The sequence below is a fragment of the Schistocerca americana genome, chromosome 4 (assembly GCF_021461395.2).
Source record: "Schistocerca americana isolate TAMUIC-IGC-003095 chromosome 4, iqSchAmer2.1, whole genome shotgun sequence".
Classification (NCBI taxonomy): Eukaryota; Metazoa; Arthropoda; class Insecta; order Orthoptera; family Acrididae; genus Schistocerca; species Schistocerca americana.
The window spans coordinates 435,176,193-435,194,675 of NC_060122.1; the positions used below are offsets into that span (position 1 = coordinate 435,176,193).

At 38.4% G+C, this 18,483-nt stretch overlaps 1 protein-coding gene across 1 annotated transcript in view; it reads right to left on the reverse strand.

Moving 5' to 3' along the window:
* Nucleotides 1-18,483, reverse strand: part of LOC124613529 (tripartite motif-containing protein 45) — a 169,788-nt gene that overhangs the window by 16,426 nt on the left and 134,879 nt on the right. Inside the window, exon 10 of the mRNA XM_047142239.1 lies at nucleotides 14,252-14,366. Coding sequence (XP_046998195.1) covers nucleotides 14,252-14,366 — 115 coding nt within the window. The remainder of the gene's footprint in view (nucleotides 1-14,251; nucleotides 14,367-18,483) is intronic.

The following is an 18,483-nucleotide window of genomic DNA, read 5'->3' on the forward strand; positions in this document are numbered from 1 at the left end:
TTTGAATTGGGTTTGGTTGTTAATAACAAATTTCATAAGAGAGTATATATACTGAGAAGCTACTGTGAATATCCCTAAATCCTTAAATAAATGTCTGCAGGATGATCTTGGGTGGACTCCAGCTATTATTCTGATTACACGCTTCTGTGCAATAAATACTTTATTCCTCAGTGATGAATTACCGCAAAATATGATGCCATATGAAAGCAATGAGTGAAAATAGGGATAGTAAGCTAATTTACTAAGATGTTTATCACCAAAATTTGCAATGACCCTTATTGCATAAGTAGCTGAAGTCAAACGTTTCAGCAGATCATCAATGCGTTTCTCCCAATTTAATCTCTCATCAATGGACATACCTAAAAATTTGGAATATTCTACCCTAGCCATATGCTTCTGATTAAGATCTATATTTATTAATGGCGTCATACCATTCACTGTACGGAACTGTATGTACTGTGTCTTATCAAAATTCAGTGAGAGTCCGTTTACAAGGAACCACTTAGTAATTTTCTGAAAGACAGTATTGACAATTTCATCAGTTAATTCTTGTTTCTCAGGTGTGATTAGTATACTTGTATCATCAGCAAAGAGAACTAACTTTGCCTCTTCATGAATATAGAATGGCAAGTCATTAATATATAATAAGAATAACAAAGGACCCAAGACTGACCCTTGTGGAACCCCATTCTTGATAGTTCCCCAGTTTGAGGAATGTGCTGATCTTTGCATGTTACGAGAACTACTTATTTCAACTTTCTGCACTCTTCCAGTTAGGTACGAATTAAACCATTTGTGCACTGTCCCACTCATGCCACAATACTTGAGCTTGTCTAGCAGAATTTCATGATTTACACAATCAAAAGCCTTTGAGAGATCACAAAAAATCCCAATGGGAGGTGTTCGGTTATTCAGATCATTCAAAATTTGACTGGTGAAAGCATATATGGCATTTTCTGTTGAAAAACCTTTCTGGAAACCAAACTGACATTTTGTTAGTACTTCAGTTTTACAGATATGTGAAGCTACTCTTGAATACATTACTTTCTCAAAATTTTTGGATAAAGCTGTTAGAAGGGACATTGGACGGTAATTGTTGACATCAGATCTATCCCCCTTTTTATGCAAAGGTATAACAATAGCATATTTCAGTCTATCAGGGAAAATGCCCTGTTCCAGAGAGCTATTACACAGGTGGCTGAGAATCTTACTTATCTGTTGAGAACAAGCTTTTAGTATTTTGCTGGAAATGCCATCAATTCCATGTGAGTTTTTGCTTTCAAGCAAGTTTATTATTTTCCTAATTTCAGAGGGAGAAGTGGGTGAGATTTCAATTGTATCAAATTGCATAGGTATGGCCTCTTCCATTAACAGCCTAGCATCTTCTAATGAACACCTGGATCCTACTATATCCACAACATTTAGAAAATGATTATTAAAAATATTTTCAACTTCTGACTTTTTGTTCGTAAAGTTTTCATTCAATTTGATGGTAATACTGTCTTCCTCTGCTCTTGGTTGACCTGTTTCTCTTTTAATAATATTCCAAATTGTTTTAATTTTATTATCAGAGTTGCTGATTTCAGACATGATACACATACTCCTGGATTTTTTAATAACTTTTCTTAATATAACACAGTAGTTTTTATAATTTTTGATAGTTTCTGGGTCACTACTCTTTCTTGCTGTCAGATACATTTCCCTTTTCCGGTTACAAGATATTTTTATACCCTTAGTAAGCCATGGTTTGTTACAAGGTTTCTTACGAGTATATTTAACTATTTTCTTGGGGAAGCAGTTTTCAAATGCATTTACAAAAATGTCATGTAATAAATTATATTTTAAATTGGCATCAGGTTCACGGTACACCTCATCCCAGTCTAACTGCTGTAGGCTTTCCCTGAAATTTGCAATTGTTAAACCATTGACTGAACGTACTACTTTGGAGGACTGTTTAGTATTGCTGAATGGAGCTATGTCATATATTGTAACTAGCTGTGCACCATGATCAGAAAGACCATTCTCAACAGGCTGAGCATTTATCTGGTTAAACTTATCTTGGTCTATAAAGAAGTTATCTATCAGTGAGCTGCTATCCTTTACCACCCAAGTAGGAAAATCAGTTACGGGTGTCAAATTGAAAGAACCGAGTAATACTTCAAGGTCATTTTTCCTATTACCCTCTTTCAGAGAATCTACATTGAAGTCCTCACAAATAATAATTTGCTTCCCCTTGTCTGACAGATAGCACAACAAGGAGTCCAAATTTTTCAGAAATAGATGAAAATTTCCTGATGGGGACCTATATACAGTTACAATTATAAATGTGCCTTTATTTAATTTAAGCTCACAGGCACGTGCTTCTGTATGTTTCTCTACACAAAACTTTTTTGTTTCTATACTTTTTGCACAATGATAACTTTTGACATATATGGCAACTCCTCCTTTCTCCATATTTTCTCTCATTACATGTGCAGAGAGCTTATAACCACTTACATTTACCTTATCCATATCAGTAACAATGTGATGCTCAGACAGGCATAGTATATCTATTTCATTCTCAGCTTCTAAATCTTCTAAACAAACCAGAAGCTCGTCTACTTTATTCTTTAAACTCCCAATATTTTGATGAAATATACTTACATTATTTTTAATTATACTTTTATGAGAACCTTTCCTTATTCTAACATTTGCAGTACTCTCCTGTCTGAGTTTCTCATTGTGCTTAGGCCTAGTTCCTATACCAGTGGTCACATGGTGTTCAGAGAGGCAGATTATGTCAACTGGGTTGGGTGACTTTAATTCATCAATGCAATTACCTAGGACTGAGATACAACTTGGTGGAGATAAAATTTCTGGTGATTGGTGAAAATTTATAATTGATAGCTGTGATTGGTGATCACATGTGCTAGAATTGTGCTGTTTAATTTCTTTCCTAAATTGAAGATTTGTTTCAATCCTGACCTCTCGTAGAACTTGACATCTTTCTGTCTTACCTATCCTAAAAAAGGTGCTGCTCCAACACCTGTAACCACTGGTATTTTACCATTCATGGCAGTGCCTCCCCCCTTAAATTTCCTGCTATTACCCCAGCCAGTTTCCCCTTCCCTTTCCTGTTGAGATGTAGGCCGTGCCTGGTATAGTCCCACCTACTGAGATAATCAACAGGAACCACACCAATATGAGCACCCGCACCCGACCCAAGCAGCCGTTCCAACTCCAAATTAACTCTCCCAACAGAAGAGTTCAAATGAGGCCGGTCATGGCGTCTCAGGACAGATACAAATTCAACATTGGTGTATCTCGATGCCGACGCAATCTTTACCAGGTCACACTCTATACTGTACCCAGGATCTCTGTCGATGCTGTTCCCTGGCCCTCCCACAATAACCACGGTGTCTTCCCTGGTAAATCCTTTACAGAGTGAACCTAAATCCTCTGTCACCTGATCCAGACTAGCACTTGGTTTGAAAAAATTTGTGACCTGGTATTCTGGTCCTAATTCCTCCTGCAGAAGTTGGCCTACACCTCTGGCATGAGAACTGCCTAACAACAAAACTTTCTTCCTTTTCGATGACTTTCCTACATTCTTTTTCAATTTCCTATTGAAAGTTTGTTGTGTCCTGTCTACACCTACCTCTGCTTGAGGCTCATCAGTTTCTAACTGAAGCAACAGGTCAAACTTATTTTTGACATTCACCACAAACCTGCCAGATTTAGTTCTAGGCCTGTTCCTTCTGCTACCTGTTGCCACTTCCCACCTCTCTTTGCCCTTCTCCCTCCTTAACCTGTCCAGATCTTCCCTAGCCTGATCTAGCTCAGCCTGAAGGGCAGCAATTTTCCCCTCCTGTTCCACTATCTTCCTATCTCTGCTGCAAATCCTACATAACCACTGATGAGCCTGATCCACTTTCCCAACACCCACGCCACTGCAGTCCCCCCAGTGAAAAAAACTACTGCATCCATCACACCAAACCCCGAACTAACAATTCTACGGCAAGTCAGGCACTTCTCACTCATGGCAAAAATAATACTTTAGCTAGAATAAATCAATTAAATTACCGAAAATCAAAAAAAGACGTTACAAGAATTAAGCCTATTCACAAATGTATATAAGCAAGTTTCTGATTTAAAATTCCGCTGTTTTTCTGAGATCTGTATTAAAACAACGAAGGTATACGCTATTTATTATATATTTCACTCGATGGAATGAAAAAAAGGACAATTAAACGAGATACTTTAACTTTGATTCTCCAAAAACGTTACGAGAATTAAGCCTATAAACAAATGTATATAGGCAAGTTTCTGATATAAAGTTACGCTGTTTTTCTGAAATCTGTATTAAAACAATGAAGTTATACGCTATTTACGGTAGTTTACTTATTTGTTACCGAGAAACTGGTTAAATTACCGTGAAACAAGAAACAAACACGTTTACAAAATTTAAGCCTAAGCGCGACTTCGCAAAGTTACGATCTTTTCGTGTTTTCTGAAAAAATACGCAAAGAAAAGTCAAACCTTTAACGGCAAGACTAAACGATACACTAATACACGTATTTAATTTGTTGTCGGCGTTAAACTAAATTATATTCCTGTCTAAATCACTTAACTTTCTGGAAATGGTTTCTGGCGTCACTTACTCGGCGGCCATCTTGGAACAGCACAATGAAGACAGTCTATCATATGACGCATAGTTGCGCCATCATCTCATGAATATCGAATCAGCAGGTGTAGTACTGAGCTGTTGCTCCAAATAACATAGCACAAGGTCAAGGGCTTCTGCTGCGTCACTGTGTCGCACCAGCTCTCCTTTGTTGCTTTCAGGCTCATTGTCACTTACGTCACAGCAGTCCATGTCTTCCTGGTCTTGAGTCACAGCAGCAACTAAATCAGCGACAGTACGGTTCTCCACACATGCCCCATCCGCTGCCATCCACTCATCTACATCTCCTTCACTAGCTTCTTCACATCCAGGGATTGTCTGTATCATTTGTGGTAGATTTTCCTCTTCATTTTCAACTACATTGTCCTGAAATTCAAGAGTTGTCCACAGTTTTCTCCACGATTTTCTCAGAGTATTTTTTGAAATATTCTGCCATGCCTCAGCGGCACAATAAACAACATCCTTCACATTGGTCTTTTTATTTTGTCCACTAAAGGAATGCTATCATCTTGGATTAGCATTCTTAAAAAATGTTTTCTGTAAATCAGTTGTAATGTTTGCAGTACACCCTGGTCCATTGGCTGTAGAAGTGGTATAACATTTGGCGGCAAAAACTTCACCACAATTTCTCCATTGCATAATTCCTCAGTGCTGGGGTGAGATGGCACGTTATCAGTCAAAAGGATTGTTAGGGGGGACAAATGATTTTCCTTAGAAAACAGTCAAACAGAGGGAACAAACTGGCTGTGAAACCATTCTTTGAACAGCTTACCATCCATCCATCCATGCTTTTTTCTTGTTGTGATAATATATGGGCAGGGACTACATGTTGCAGTTTTTAAAAGTTCTGGGCCTAGCAGATTTGCCGATCAGCATTAAAGGCAGCTTGTGATTACCAGCAGCATTGCTGCACACTAATAGTCACATGATCTTTGCACATTTTAAAACCAGGAGCATGGTCTTCTGCTTTTGATGCCAGGCTTTTTGTTGGTAATGCCCTAAAATTAAGGCCAGTCTCGTCAGCATTATAAATTTGTTGGGTAGAATACTTTTCCTCTCTTATCATTTTTTCAAACTAACCTAAGTATTCCTTCGCTGCATCATGGTCGGAAGAAAGCTTCTCTCCAGTAATTGTTAGCTGACGGATTCCATGACTTTTTTGAATCTGTCCAACCAACCCGTACACACACTAAAAGGCTCATCAACATTCATTAACTTGTTCAAGTTAACAGCCTTCTCCTGAACCAGTGCTCCACTCAAAGGAGTTCCCCTTTCTCTTTCCTGCGTAAACCAAAGGGAAAATAGTTGTGACAACCATGGTGGACAGAGCCATCGCTCCGACGTCATCTCAGACGCCGTCGCAATCTGTTCCACCGCGCGACCGTGGCGCGGGGCGCGGACAGCGGAGGGAGCGCACCACGGGAGGAGGGTATTTAAATCGGCCGCCGCCGCGACCGAACCCAGTTCTCTCTGAGCAGCCATAGCGTACGGATCTCCGTGCCGGCACGTTCACAGGAGCTCAGTCCGTCAGTTCACCTGATGATGGCGACACGTATAATCGCCGAAATATTGTGCCTGTTGGACACTGTAGACCGGCAGTACACCCGTGGATATTTTGATTAAAGGAAAAGAGCTTCATTCACTTTATCATACTGGGACTGTTTCAAAGTCTGCTGAATTTCAAGTGTTTTTCCTGAAGACGTTGCACAGGACTATTCAAGCTTGACTCGGTTCTTCTTCCAATCACAAATGGTTACTTTACCAACACCCAGTTCTGTTGCCAGTTTAGATACATTCTCACCATTGGCTATCCACTTCAAAGCATTCAGTTTTTCTTTGAGAGTTAACGTTGTATGTTTCTGTTTACTCATGACGAAAATACGTACACCACTACACTTGAACAAATACAATACAACTTAACGCGTGCCAGCGATTGATAACCAACATAACCAAGCACTTTGCTAGCCAACTGGCAGTGCACTGACCTCAAACACTACAAAGGTCTCAACAATGCACAACAACAAGGGCAGGGAGTGAGAGTGATCCATTGTTCCCACACTTGTTCCCATTTGTTAACCATGGTGTACCTACTTATCTGCTTGGTATACTTCATTCTAGAAACTCGTCACCGTAATTCCGGCTAATCCGAACAAATCGGTAATCTGAACAAGGTCCAATCCCAATTAGTTCTTATTAATGGGACTCTACTGTACATATATGCATTCCCATGATCATCTCATTTAACTCAACTGTTTGTAATTCCGTGCTTTCTGATGAAAGACATAGAGAACTTCACTCTCATGTTTCCAATCAGCACAAGCAAGCATAACTATCCGCAGCCATTCGGTGTTCATATCTGTTACTGTTTTTTTTGTTCAGGACCTTGACTTTACTTCACAATATTTTACGTACTATAAATTCTTTATATCCACACATAACATTCAAACTATCATATTCATACACATATTTAAATCTAAATGGTTACTCATGTTGTGGTATGGCCCATTTCTTTTGGTACCAGCTATCTAAATTCCTTTCTTCTCATTACAGGGGTGTTCTTTGCATCATTACCTGTAAGAAGTGTAATATTTTGTCTCTGGTACTGATAGCATGGGATTGTCAGGTTCAGTAAATAATGCAATGGAATATCTGAGACCAGTGCACACAAGCAATCTCAGTAAAATGGAATTGAGACTTACTTCACCCAAAGAAATAGAATCCATCATAAAGTCCTTGAAATCAAAGCATTCTAGTGGTTATGATAACATATCAACAAAGTTAATAAAAGTGTGTTCATGTGAGCTTAAGTTATTTGTGCAATCAATCACTTATCACAGGAACATTCCTGGACTGGCTTAAACATATTGAAGTTATACCTCTCCACAAGAAAGGGGACAAAGAAATGCCATCAAATTACCGACCGATCTCACTTTTGCCAGCTTTTTAAAAAATCTTTGAAAAGGTTATGTTTAAATGTATACTGAAGCACCTTAGTGAAAATAACATACTGTCAAAGTCACAGTTTGGGTTTCTTAAGGGTGCTGATATTGAGAAGGCTATTTACACTTACAGTGAAAATGTCCTTAATTCATTAGACAACAAATTAGAGGCAACTGGCATATTCTGTGACCTGTCAAAGGCTTTTGACTGTGTGAATCACAGCATGCTTTTGAGTAAATTAAAATATTATGGCATCACTGGTAGTGTTGCAAAATGGTTTCAGTCATATCTTCATAATAGAAATCAAAAGGTGTCATTACGTAACACTTCAGCAGTAGGCAATCGGACTTAATTTGATCGGAAAGAAATTACATGTAGTGTTTCCCAAGGTTCCATACTAGGTCCACTAATTTTTCTTGTGTGTGTTAATGACCCGCCATCTGTTACATTACCAGATGCTGAGTTTGTCTTATTTGCAGATGATACAAACATTGCAAAAATAGTACACCAAATATAAATTTAGAAAGGGCAGCTAATTAAATATTTACTGACATGAATGAATGGTTCATAGCCAGTTCACTGTCATTAAACTTTGAAAAGACCCACTATATGCAGTTCAGAACTTCCAAGAGATTTCCTTCAAGTGTATGTGTAAAATATGACGACATGGAAATAGGAGAAATTGAGAGTGTAAAATTCTTGGGATTACAACTTGATAATAAATTCAATTGGGAACGAACACTAATGAACTGCTAAAGCGCCTAAAGAAGTCTGTGTTTGCAATGCGAATGATGTCAGATATAGGAGATATAAATATAAAAAAAACTGTCATATTTTGCTTATTTTCACTCCATTATGTCATATGGTATCATATTTTGGGTTAACTCCACAAACTGAGAAAAAAGTTTTAAGAGTACAGAAGTGTATAACAAGATTAATGTGTAGTGTAAATCCAAGAACATCCTGTCGAAACCTATTCAAAGAATTGGGCATGCTAACTACAGCTTCTCAGTATATTTATTCCTTAATGAAGTTTGTTGTAAATAATACATCTCTTTTTCCAACTAACTGCTTAGGACACAGTATCAATACTAGGAGTAAGAACAATATACGTAAAAATTTAAAATCACTTACTCTTGCCCAGAAAGGAGTCCACTATTCACCAACGCATATTTTCAGTAAGTTACCAGCAACCATTAAGAGTTTAGTTTCAGACAAGGCATAATTTAAACATAATTTTAAAGAATTTTTGGTGGCCAACTCCTTCTATTCCATCCATGAATTTCTCAACAAGTGCAGCAGACCATTTTAATGAAAATTTATTATACTTTAATTTTTTACAATACTTGGTTGTAACAGCCAAGTAACTACGTATTGTGTGAATGATGGATGTATGGAAAGCAGATGTAAGCCTTAAGTCTGTAAATAGTGGAAGTTTAATTTTAAATCTTGTACATAATTTAACTGTTCTTAACTGAGGATCATTGAAATGAATAATTTACTTTAATTTTTGACAATACTTGGTTGTAACAGCTAAGTAACTAGCAACTGTGTGAATGATGGATTTAATGAAAGCAGATTAAGTATTAATCCTGTAAATATTAGAAGTTGAATTTTAATTCGTGTACATAATTTTACTGTTTATTGACTGAGGATCGTTAAAATTAATGAAACTCAAGTTTTTCTAATTACAGTTTTGTAATGTGTTTATCTGACATGTTCCACACCCAGGAGGATCCCCACTTTTGTGGGTCTATGGAATGAATCATCTAATCTAATCTATTAACTTATAAACCAACTACATAGTTGATCCAAAGCTGACCAATGTATCATTTTCACTTGTAACATGTATATATTTTCATTCAGTACGCAAATGTTTTTAGTTCATTATTCAGATTCTCAGAATTCAAATCTTTTTGTGAGGGAGCGAATATTAACAGCATTTTTATCACTTTGATTCACCTCTTTCATATCTTCCATCTCCATAGGATGAGTGCACATAAAAATAATAGATATTGTCCTAGATGAGGAATAGTATCATTACCCCATCCTGTAGCTTATTCAGAGCATGAGCATATGCCTGGAATTATTCATTCTTTCATGGTCCATACAGATTTTATATAATGTAGTGTTTAATTTAATTTGTATATTGTCATCATATAGATTTTTGTGTATATCCGAGGGTTGGGACTTTAATAGTGGCAACTATTTATTTACAGCTTGTACAAAATAGATACTTGTTTCAAAGTTTTACTGACCTTCAAAGCTGGTTGTAGGTTTTGTTCCAAAAATGAACAGCATAGAGACAGAAGTGATGACACTTTCTGCAGGACCTGACATAATTTTGTAGGACAATGCTCAAGCACATACAGTTCAAGCTGTTAATGATTTGTTTGACTGATGGGGCTGCTAAGTGCTATACCACTTACTGCACTCCCCCGACTTAAGCCCTCGTGAGTTCAACTCAGTATCTAAACTGAAGGAAACACTTCACGGCATTCGCTTCAGAACTGCTACAAATTCGTCGGGCAATAGACCACGCCGCTCGAACTGTCAACACAACTAGCACTGCTAAGAGTATCCTCCGACTTTCACATTGCTGGCAACAGGTTATACACAATGCTGGTGACTACTTTGAAGGTCAGTAAAACTTTGAAAACCTGTATCTATTTTGTACAAGCTGTAAATGAATAGCTGCCACTATTAAAGTTCCAACCCTCGTATTATAAATAATAACCTAGTGTGTAGATATCCTCTTGTAGTTAGTTCATTTTCTTTCCTTCCACACAAATATATCCTTATCTTAGTTCTCTTTCCTTATATTAATTTTATTCTTATAGTGCAGACTTTGGTATTTATTTTAGTAGTCAGTTTATATTCATAATCTTTCACATATACTGTATTTGGTGTACAGGTTTCTAATGTTACCTGAGTGTTGGGTGTGATAAGCAGCATTTTCGACCTGTTTTGCCTTTGCACATGTGCTGAGATCACTGTCTTGTGGTGCAAATTTCTACTGCGCTTGCAGAAAATTTCTACTGCACTTGTGTGTAGCCTCTTGTCGTAATGGTACATCATTTATTTCTCCCACTATAGTTATCCATTTGCGGTCACAAGTTGTACATATTGTAGTAGTGAATTTGCATCATGGCAATTAAGTGAACATCTTTCATAATTTATAGTGAAATATTTTCACTATAAGCAAGCACAATAACTTCACGAGTTGGTTTAACCTTTTGTCAGACTCACTTATTGCACAAATTTTTTTAGAGCCGTATGTGTGGTTAAAGGCCTTTGTCCTTTCTATTTACAGGGTAAGCTAGTCCATATGATCCTTGTAATTATAAAAGGTCCAGTTGACAAGAGTTTCCATTTGTGGTTAAGTTTTCCATGGTTGGTAGATCTTGAGTGCATTCGCAGCAATACTTTTTGGCCTGTATGGAATTGTACAGTGCACCCTAATCTTTGTTGAAAGACCTTTTTCTCTGCTCAGCCTTTTCTACTAGATTAATCAAGGCTTGCTGTATTTTTTTCATCAAATGACATATGTCCCTTGGGTACTTTAAGCAGTGATTTTTTCCCACTCATCCGTTTCTCGTTTCTCAAACATTAATGCAGCTGGTCTAAAACCTGTTGAAGTATGTGGCAAATTATTAATGATTTGCTGAAATGGTGAGACGAACTTGATACATTATGTATTTTTCTGTGGTGTGTAGCAGCGTATAAATCTATTAAATTCCTTAAACACCCTTCCTATGGCCTTGCTTTGGGGTGGAATCATGATAGCAGTACGTGTTTTATTTTGTTTCCATCTGTTACATGTGAAATACGGTGCATCATCAGATAACAGTGTCTGTGGCTCCCCTATTCGAGGGTGATAGTCGTCTGTAATTCTTCTAATAATAGAATCGGTGGTCACTGACATCACTGCATGCAACTTAACGTTCTTGGCAAAAACACCACATAGGGAAATTACTTACTTGACACCCCCTTTTCCTTTTGGATAAGAACTGGCAACATCCAATGATTGAAATTCTAATCGTTTTGTGGGAACTGTTAGATGCAGTTCAACTTATTTTGATTTTTTGGAATGTTTATTGTTCTGACAAGTAATGAATTTTTGGATTACTTGGAGAATTTGGCATCACATGTTGGGTAAGTAGCAGTATGTGTTAATCTTATCAGTGCATTTAGAAACACCACAATGACCCCATACGTAGTGAGTGTAAAGAATGAACTTGTCTGCAAACTTTTTAGGTAAACATATGCACAACTGTTCTTGGTTAGGTGTACGTCGGTGAAACAGTATTCCTTTATAAATAATATAAAACTTTTTTAAGTTGTTATTATCATCATCTTCACATAGTCTGAGTCTTACCTTCTTCCAGTGTGGATCTTCTTGCAATTGCTTCAAGGTATTGCACTTTTTTACACAATAGGGTCGACAAGTTTTGTCTTGCATAAGCAGGACGCTGATTTCAGAACTGTGTTCGATGAGTTGTAAAAAGTCTTTTAACTTTTGTATGTTTTGTTTACCTTTGATGCACAGTACCTCAAACTGAGTTTCTGCAAGTAATGACACCATGTAGCTAATCTTCTGTGCAGAAGTTTGCATGTCAAGAGAAAAGAAAGCACTTGGTGGTCATGGTAGACTGTGGTGTGTTTTCTCCACAAATAATATCCACACTATAGAGAGGGCTTCGAGCTCCATTATTGAATATGATCACTCACATTCAGTAAGAGTTATCTTGGGTGTTTGTTGTCTATTTGTCTTGGTGATTTGGAATAGGCAAGTGCCCAGATCCTGTGAAGATGCATCAGCACTTAAACAAAACTCTTGTGACATGCCTAGATGATACAATACATTTGCATTGAGTAGAGTATTTTTTATGCTTTCTGAGTCAGTTTGACATTGATTTGTCCATATCCATGGGTTATTCTTCTGTAACTAATTTAACAGGGCACCACTGTACAGCAACTGGTCAGTAATAAATTTTCTAAAGACTCCAGGCCCAGGTAAGCTTTGAGTGTTGTTTTTTGTCCTGACATTGGAGAAAATGTCTGATTGCATTTAATTTCCCTGCATCTGGCAAAGTACCTTCTAATGATATGGTGTATCCTAGGAATTTGACCTTTCCCTTCCCAAATTCAGGCTTTTTTAAATTTTCTGTGACACCGTATTCTGAGAATCAGTATAGTGCTTGTCCCAAAAATTGCAAATACTGTTCCCAGAGAGGCATTACTGGTAGCAAGTAAGTGACTTAATTAAGTAGTTCTGGACCAAAAACTTTGTCTAATGCAGGAATGAAGACATATTTTGGTGTTTCTTCATTCCTAATTTCACTATGAGTTTTCATCATTGATACAACTTATGCAAGGGATGATGAAAACTCATAATGATGTTAGGAATGAACAAACTCAAAACTTTAATGGCCTAACACAAAAGTTTAATAATTTAAAACAGAAAGTTGAAGACAGGCCTTTCTATTCTGCCAGCACACCCACTAGTCTTTTCTCTCCCTCCTTTACGTCTCTCCTTTTCTGCCCCCACCCCTCCCCCCCAACCTCCCGAATGCACCTAGTAGCTTTACCCTGTTCCCACAATGTCAGTATGTGCTCCCACAAGCAGCACTGCACCCTCTCCCACCCCTACTCTGCTATGCCCTCCCTCTTACCACCTACGGACTGCTTCTCCCATCAGGCACAGTTGTTGTACACAGTCCACCCTCAGTGACCAGAAACAGTTGTCATGTGTGTGTGAGTTGTGCTTGTGTGAATGTGCGTGTTTTCTACTTTAGAAGAAGGCCCTTTGGGTGAAAGCTTAAATCTGTAGCAGTCTTTTTGTTGTCCTGGTCTGTGACTCAGTGTCTTCTCTATATGGTGAGTAGCAATCTGTCCTCAAAATTTTGTCATTATTTGAAATGTGTTACTTGTGTTTGTTTATATGTGCAGGAATAAATTTGCACAAGTTGGTCATTCTGTTACACACTAAAATTTCCCCCTAACAACTTAGTTATGTGGTCCAACTCAGGACAGAATTTAAAAACTTTGTTGTCTCATAAAATCAGTAACAGAAAACTGGGTAATCTTAAAGTTGTGCTGTTGTGAACATGTCACTTTAAAAATATGGTGTACAGACAGAATTTCATTGGGCACAGCGTATACTTGTTGGCATTCATCTCTAAGAAGGTAGGTGTGGTTCATAGAGCACGTGTTTATTCTGAGTATAATAATGACAATTTAACCCTGTCTTTGTTTGCAGGATGATGTATACGGTGACTGAATAGTGTTACTGGCCATAACTTGTTTGTACCATAGGAAGATTCATTTGAGAAAACTAATAAATTATGAGACAGAATATCTGGCCAGTACTTAGCTTTAGGAAACAAAATATCTAATACTGTTGATAGACACATTTAAAAGGGCCACACTATCTAGACTGAGATTATACATTCTAGCAAAGAATGTAGAACACATGATTTATGTCATCTTCAGCATAATTCCTGTAGGAAATTAATTTATCTTTTTTGCTATATGTGGAGCAGAGTTGCCCAGAAAGGCCAAAATTGGCTTACTTTATGTGCCTGCTGTATCTTTTGGCTTGACACTAACATGTACAGATATTTTTATTTTATTACTATTATTTACCTTAATTGGTTTCCCACGAACATAGACAGAGAGACTGAGGTTCCCTGCAGTGTCTGGTACAAACACTAGCAAGTACGTTCCATCTCGACGGTCAGCCACGTGGATAGGAATCTTCCTGAAATTTAATGACTTTAAATACTCGTAATAAGTTATTTCTTATCATAAGAGTGTCAATTTCCTTTTCTGCATACCTATGGAAGAAGAATGCCATGCTAATCAGTTTTGTGTTGTGTTTGAATAATTATGTTTTGTAATATTACTTTATTGATATTTACTAATTTATATTTTTGAAATATCATGCAGTATTTATCTCTTAAGATGCATCCATAATAACTAAAGTGTATTAATGTAGTTTATAATGGAATCTTCACTTTGTTAATGTGTATCTTAACTTGTTCCACACCCTTTAAGGTTATCATTCTTGATTATCATTGGAACACAGTGAGTGACTGAGTGAATGTATTACTTAACTTAAAATTAGACAGTTGATTTGTCATTGAAGAAAATGTGTATGTACTATGTAATTTCAAATTAAGTGAAACTCTTTACATTACCAAGGAACTGTTTATCACGGTGTACTAGCATGCAATGATTTTTCAGCCTTGAAAGATGTTCTTGTGACAAATTTAATCAAAATCAGTCTACTTGGTATTGGTGAATGCATTTTATTGAGTAGATTCCATCATGAAGAGCCCACAAGTATATGGGGCTGGGCTGATAAAGACATGGAAAGATGCAGTTAATACTGCTGGCACATATTTGTTGCTCCAACAATTCTCATGAACAAAAGCATGAACTACTTGTAATATGGTTAAACATAATCTAGTCACCAAGTGGCAGCACATGTGAACATGTGTAAAGATGTAAAATTGCTAGTTGTTAGAATTAGGAATGAGCTGAAGCATGGTTGTCTGCAGATATTTTTCGAGGGTGTGGAAAAACTCTAAAATATTTCTTATATAAAGGATTTGGTCAGTTGTGGGACATATCACACCATAAGAGCTATGTTTTATAGGTGAAATCAGAAACTTATTATATATCAATGAATTGATGCTAATCCACTGAATATATGAGTGAAAACCCCGTAGTCCAGATTCCATAGGGAGAGAGAGGGGGAGGGGTCAGTGCTCTGCCCACCCTCCTCCCCTCGTCCCAGCCTCCCTTGTGAATGTCCATGAGTTGTAGAAAATGAGCCTAGTAATGCTTAAGGATGTAGGAAGAGTCATCCAAATCAAGGAAGGCTTATTGGATGGAATGACACAGGAAAATGGAATAATTTTTACTGTTACTCTAGTCAACAGTTGTTTTTCTTCCACTTCTATATGTAGCTGCAGTGATTATAAACATTTAACTATATACAGTAGAAATGAAGTATTGATTTGCTATGCACATTATTGCTTAAATTTGTAATAAGGATTTGTAATGGCAAAATCCAAATATTTTTTATTTGGGGAATTGTAAGTTTTTTGACTTGTGTTTTTAAGAAATGTGATAAAAGAAATTTTTAGCATCATGATCCCAAACTGTGTTATGAAACATAGGTAATAATGCTAAGCCTATGTGGAGATTATGTTTGTGTGTTGTGTTGTGGTTATGAACACCATCAATCATTTACTTTATTTGTACAAACTTACTTCGCTCACTGAATAGCAGAAGTGTTGAGTTGTTGACAGGCACATACAAAACATAAATAAAATTTGCTAGCTTTCAGAACTAATCCTTGACACAGTGCCAGGATTTAAATTTGACAGTGGACTAGGTTGGGGTGGGGATAGGTTCGGGTGGGGTGGGTAGAGGGTGAGAGAGGCAGGAGACTGGAAGAGGGGTTGGGGGGGTTGGGTGTGGGTAGCTAATGTCTTGAAGGGAGGCAGCAGGTTTGCTTGCTATGAATGTGGGAGGGAGGAGTGGCAGGTGCACAGGCTAAGTATGTGAGTCATAGATACCGGAGCCGGCTCAGTGTGACACACAATGATGACAATTTAGAGGCTTTGAATGGGAGGACAGAGGAAGCAAAAATTGGATAGAGGGTATGGGGAAAATAGGTTAGATGAGATTGAGACCAGGAAGGTTACAGGAGAGAAGTGTCTGTTACAAGGATAACTCCCATTTGTTTAGTCCACAAAAGCTGGTGGTGGAGGGAAATAACAAGATGGCTCAGGTTGTGAAGCAGCCATTGAACTTGAGCATGTTGTGCCAGTGGGTGGTCAACTTATGTTCATGAACACAGTTTAGTTGTGGCCATTCACTTTGGTGGACTGCCAGTTGCTTGTCATTGTGACGTAAAAAGCTGTGCATTGATTGCAGCAGATCTGGTATACGGCGTGGGCTGCTTTCACAAGTGGCACAGGCCTGGAGCAGGAAGTGCTTAGTTGGTGGACTGGGCAGATCTTGCACCTGGGTCTTTCATAGGGATATGACCCCTGTGGCAAGGGGTTGGGAGTGGCAGTGGCATAGGGATGGACCAGGATATTGTGTAGGTTGGGCGGGTGATCGACTATCCCTTTAGGAAGGATCCTAGGTAGAATGTCCTTTAATTCTGGGCTGATGATAAATAATCACCACCCTGGTGAAGGATATTGTACTGTTGTTCCAGTCGAGGGTGATATTGGGTTATGTGGGGTTCCTCCTTTGTAGATGATTTTTGGGTGCAGTTGGTGGATTAGGATTGTGGGAGGATATGACATAGGAAATCTGTTTACAGACTGGGTTTGAGGGGGGGAGGGGAGGGGTAATGCTGGTCTGTTAAGGCCCTCAGATAAGATTTTTAGCACACTGGGAAAGGGAATACATAGTTACAGCTCTGTCCTAGCAACAAACCACTAAATTTGATCACCATATCATTCCACCTCTCCCCACATTGCTCCCTTCAGAATTTTATGTCTTTCCTTTTTTTATGTTAACTTAGGTGTGATCAAGTATCCTCACATCACAGAATTATCCTAGTTCACTCAGCAAAATTTCTTCCATTCTTTTCACTCTCCAAGCTCATGTTTTGTTATCCATTTCCCTTTACAACCACCTGATGCTTTCATTTGTCCATTTCCTCTGTCATTTCACGTTTTCCTAGTGCCATCTCAGTTCAAATGAACCCTTGATCCATCCATTTGCATCCACTCTGAAAAGCAACCATTTCCGTAGCTGAAACACAGTCCCTGTTCCTTAAATCCTTCCTAAAGCCTGGAATACCCCCTCCCCCAATGGCCTAACCCTAAAAATTCTCCTTCTAAGATCCCATCCTTCCATTCACAATGAACCTTCTTTTCAGTGTATGCCAATCCCTATCCCTCACAGACCTGGTACTGCAGAAACACATCTTCATGGCACAAGCATGTCAGAACCATCTCTGCTCCTTCCAGAAGGTATTTTTGCTGTGAAAAATCCTCACTTCATAAGACACATCTCCAAAATTGAAATGTTTGCTTTGAACAACTGGAAGATACGTCAAAAAAAGTTTTGCATTACCCTGGTTCCCAGAACTCCTGAAGACAGACATTGACTGTGGATATTGCATCACAGACACAGACACTTTAACTGTTCAGAGATGTCACTATACCAGCTCAAAGATGTAAACAACCATGCATGAGCAGTACCTGTTAGATGGAGGGTGTCCGACAGCCAATCAGTTCCAGTCATTCCACTAGGAAGAGGTACACGGTTCATGTTATCTGTAGCTCAACCATGCCTAGACTGTCAGTATTGTGGTTCAATTGCATCCGCATGGTTACTTTGTGCTAGAAAGGGCTCTCAACAAGGGAAGTGTCCAGGTGTCTTGAAGTGAACCAAAGCAATATTGTTTCGGCATGGAGGAACTGTCAGTGACATGCCTCGCTTAGGCCGGCCAAGGGCTACTACTGCAGTGAATGACTGCTTCAGATTATGACTCAGAGGAACCATGACAGCAATGCCACCATACTGAATAATGCCTTTCGTGCAGCCACAGAATGTTGTGTTATGACTCAAACTGTGTGCAATAGGCTGCATGATGCGGAACATCACTCCTGACATCCATGGTGAGGTCCATCTTTGCAATCACGACACCATGCAGCGCTGTACAGATGGGCCCAACAACCCGCCAAATGGACCGTTCAGGATTGGCATCACATTCTCTTTATCAGTGAATGTCACATGTGCCTTCAACCAGACAATCATCGGAGATGTGTTTGGAGGCAACCTGGTCAGGCTGAATGCCTTTGACACACTGTTCAGCAAGTGCAACAAGGTGGAGGTTCCCT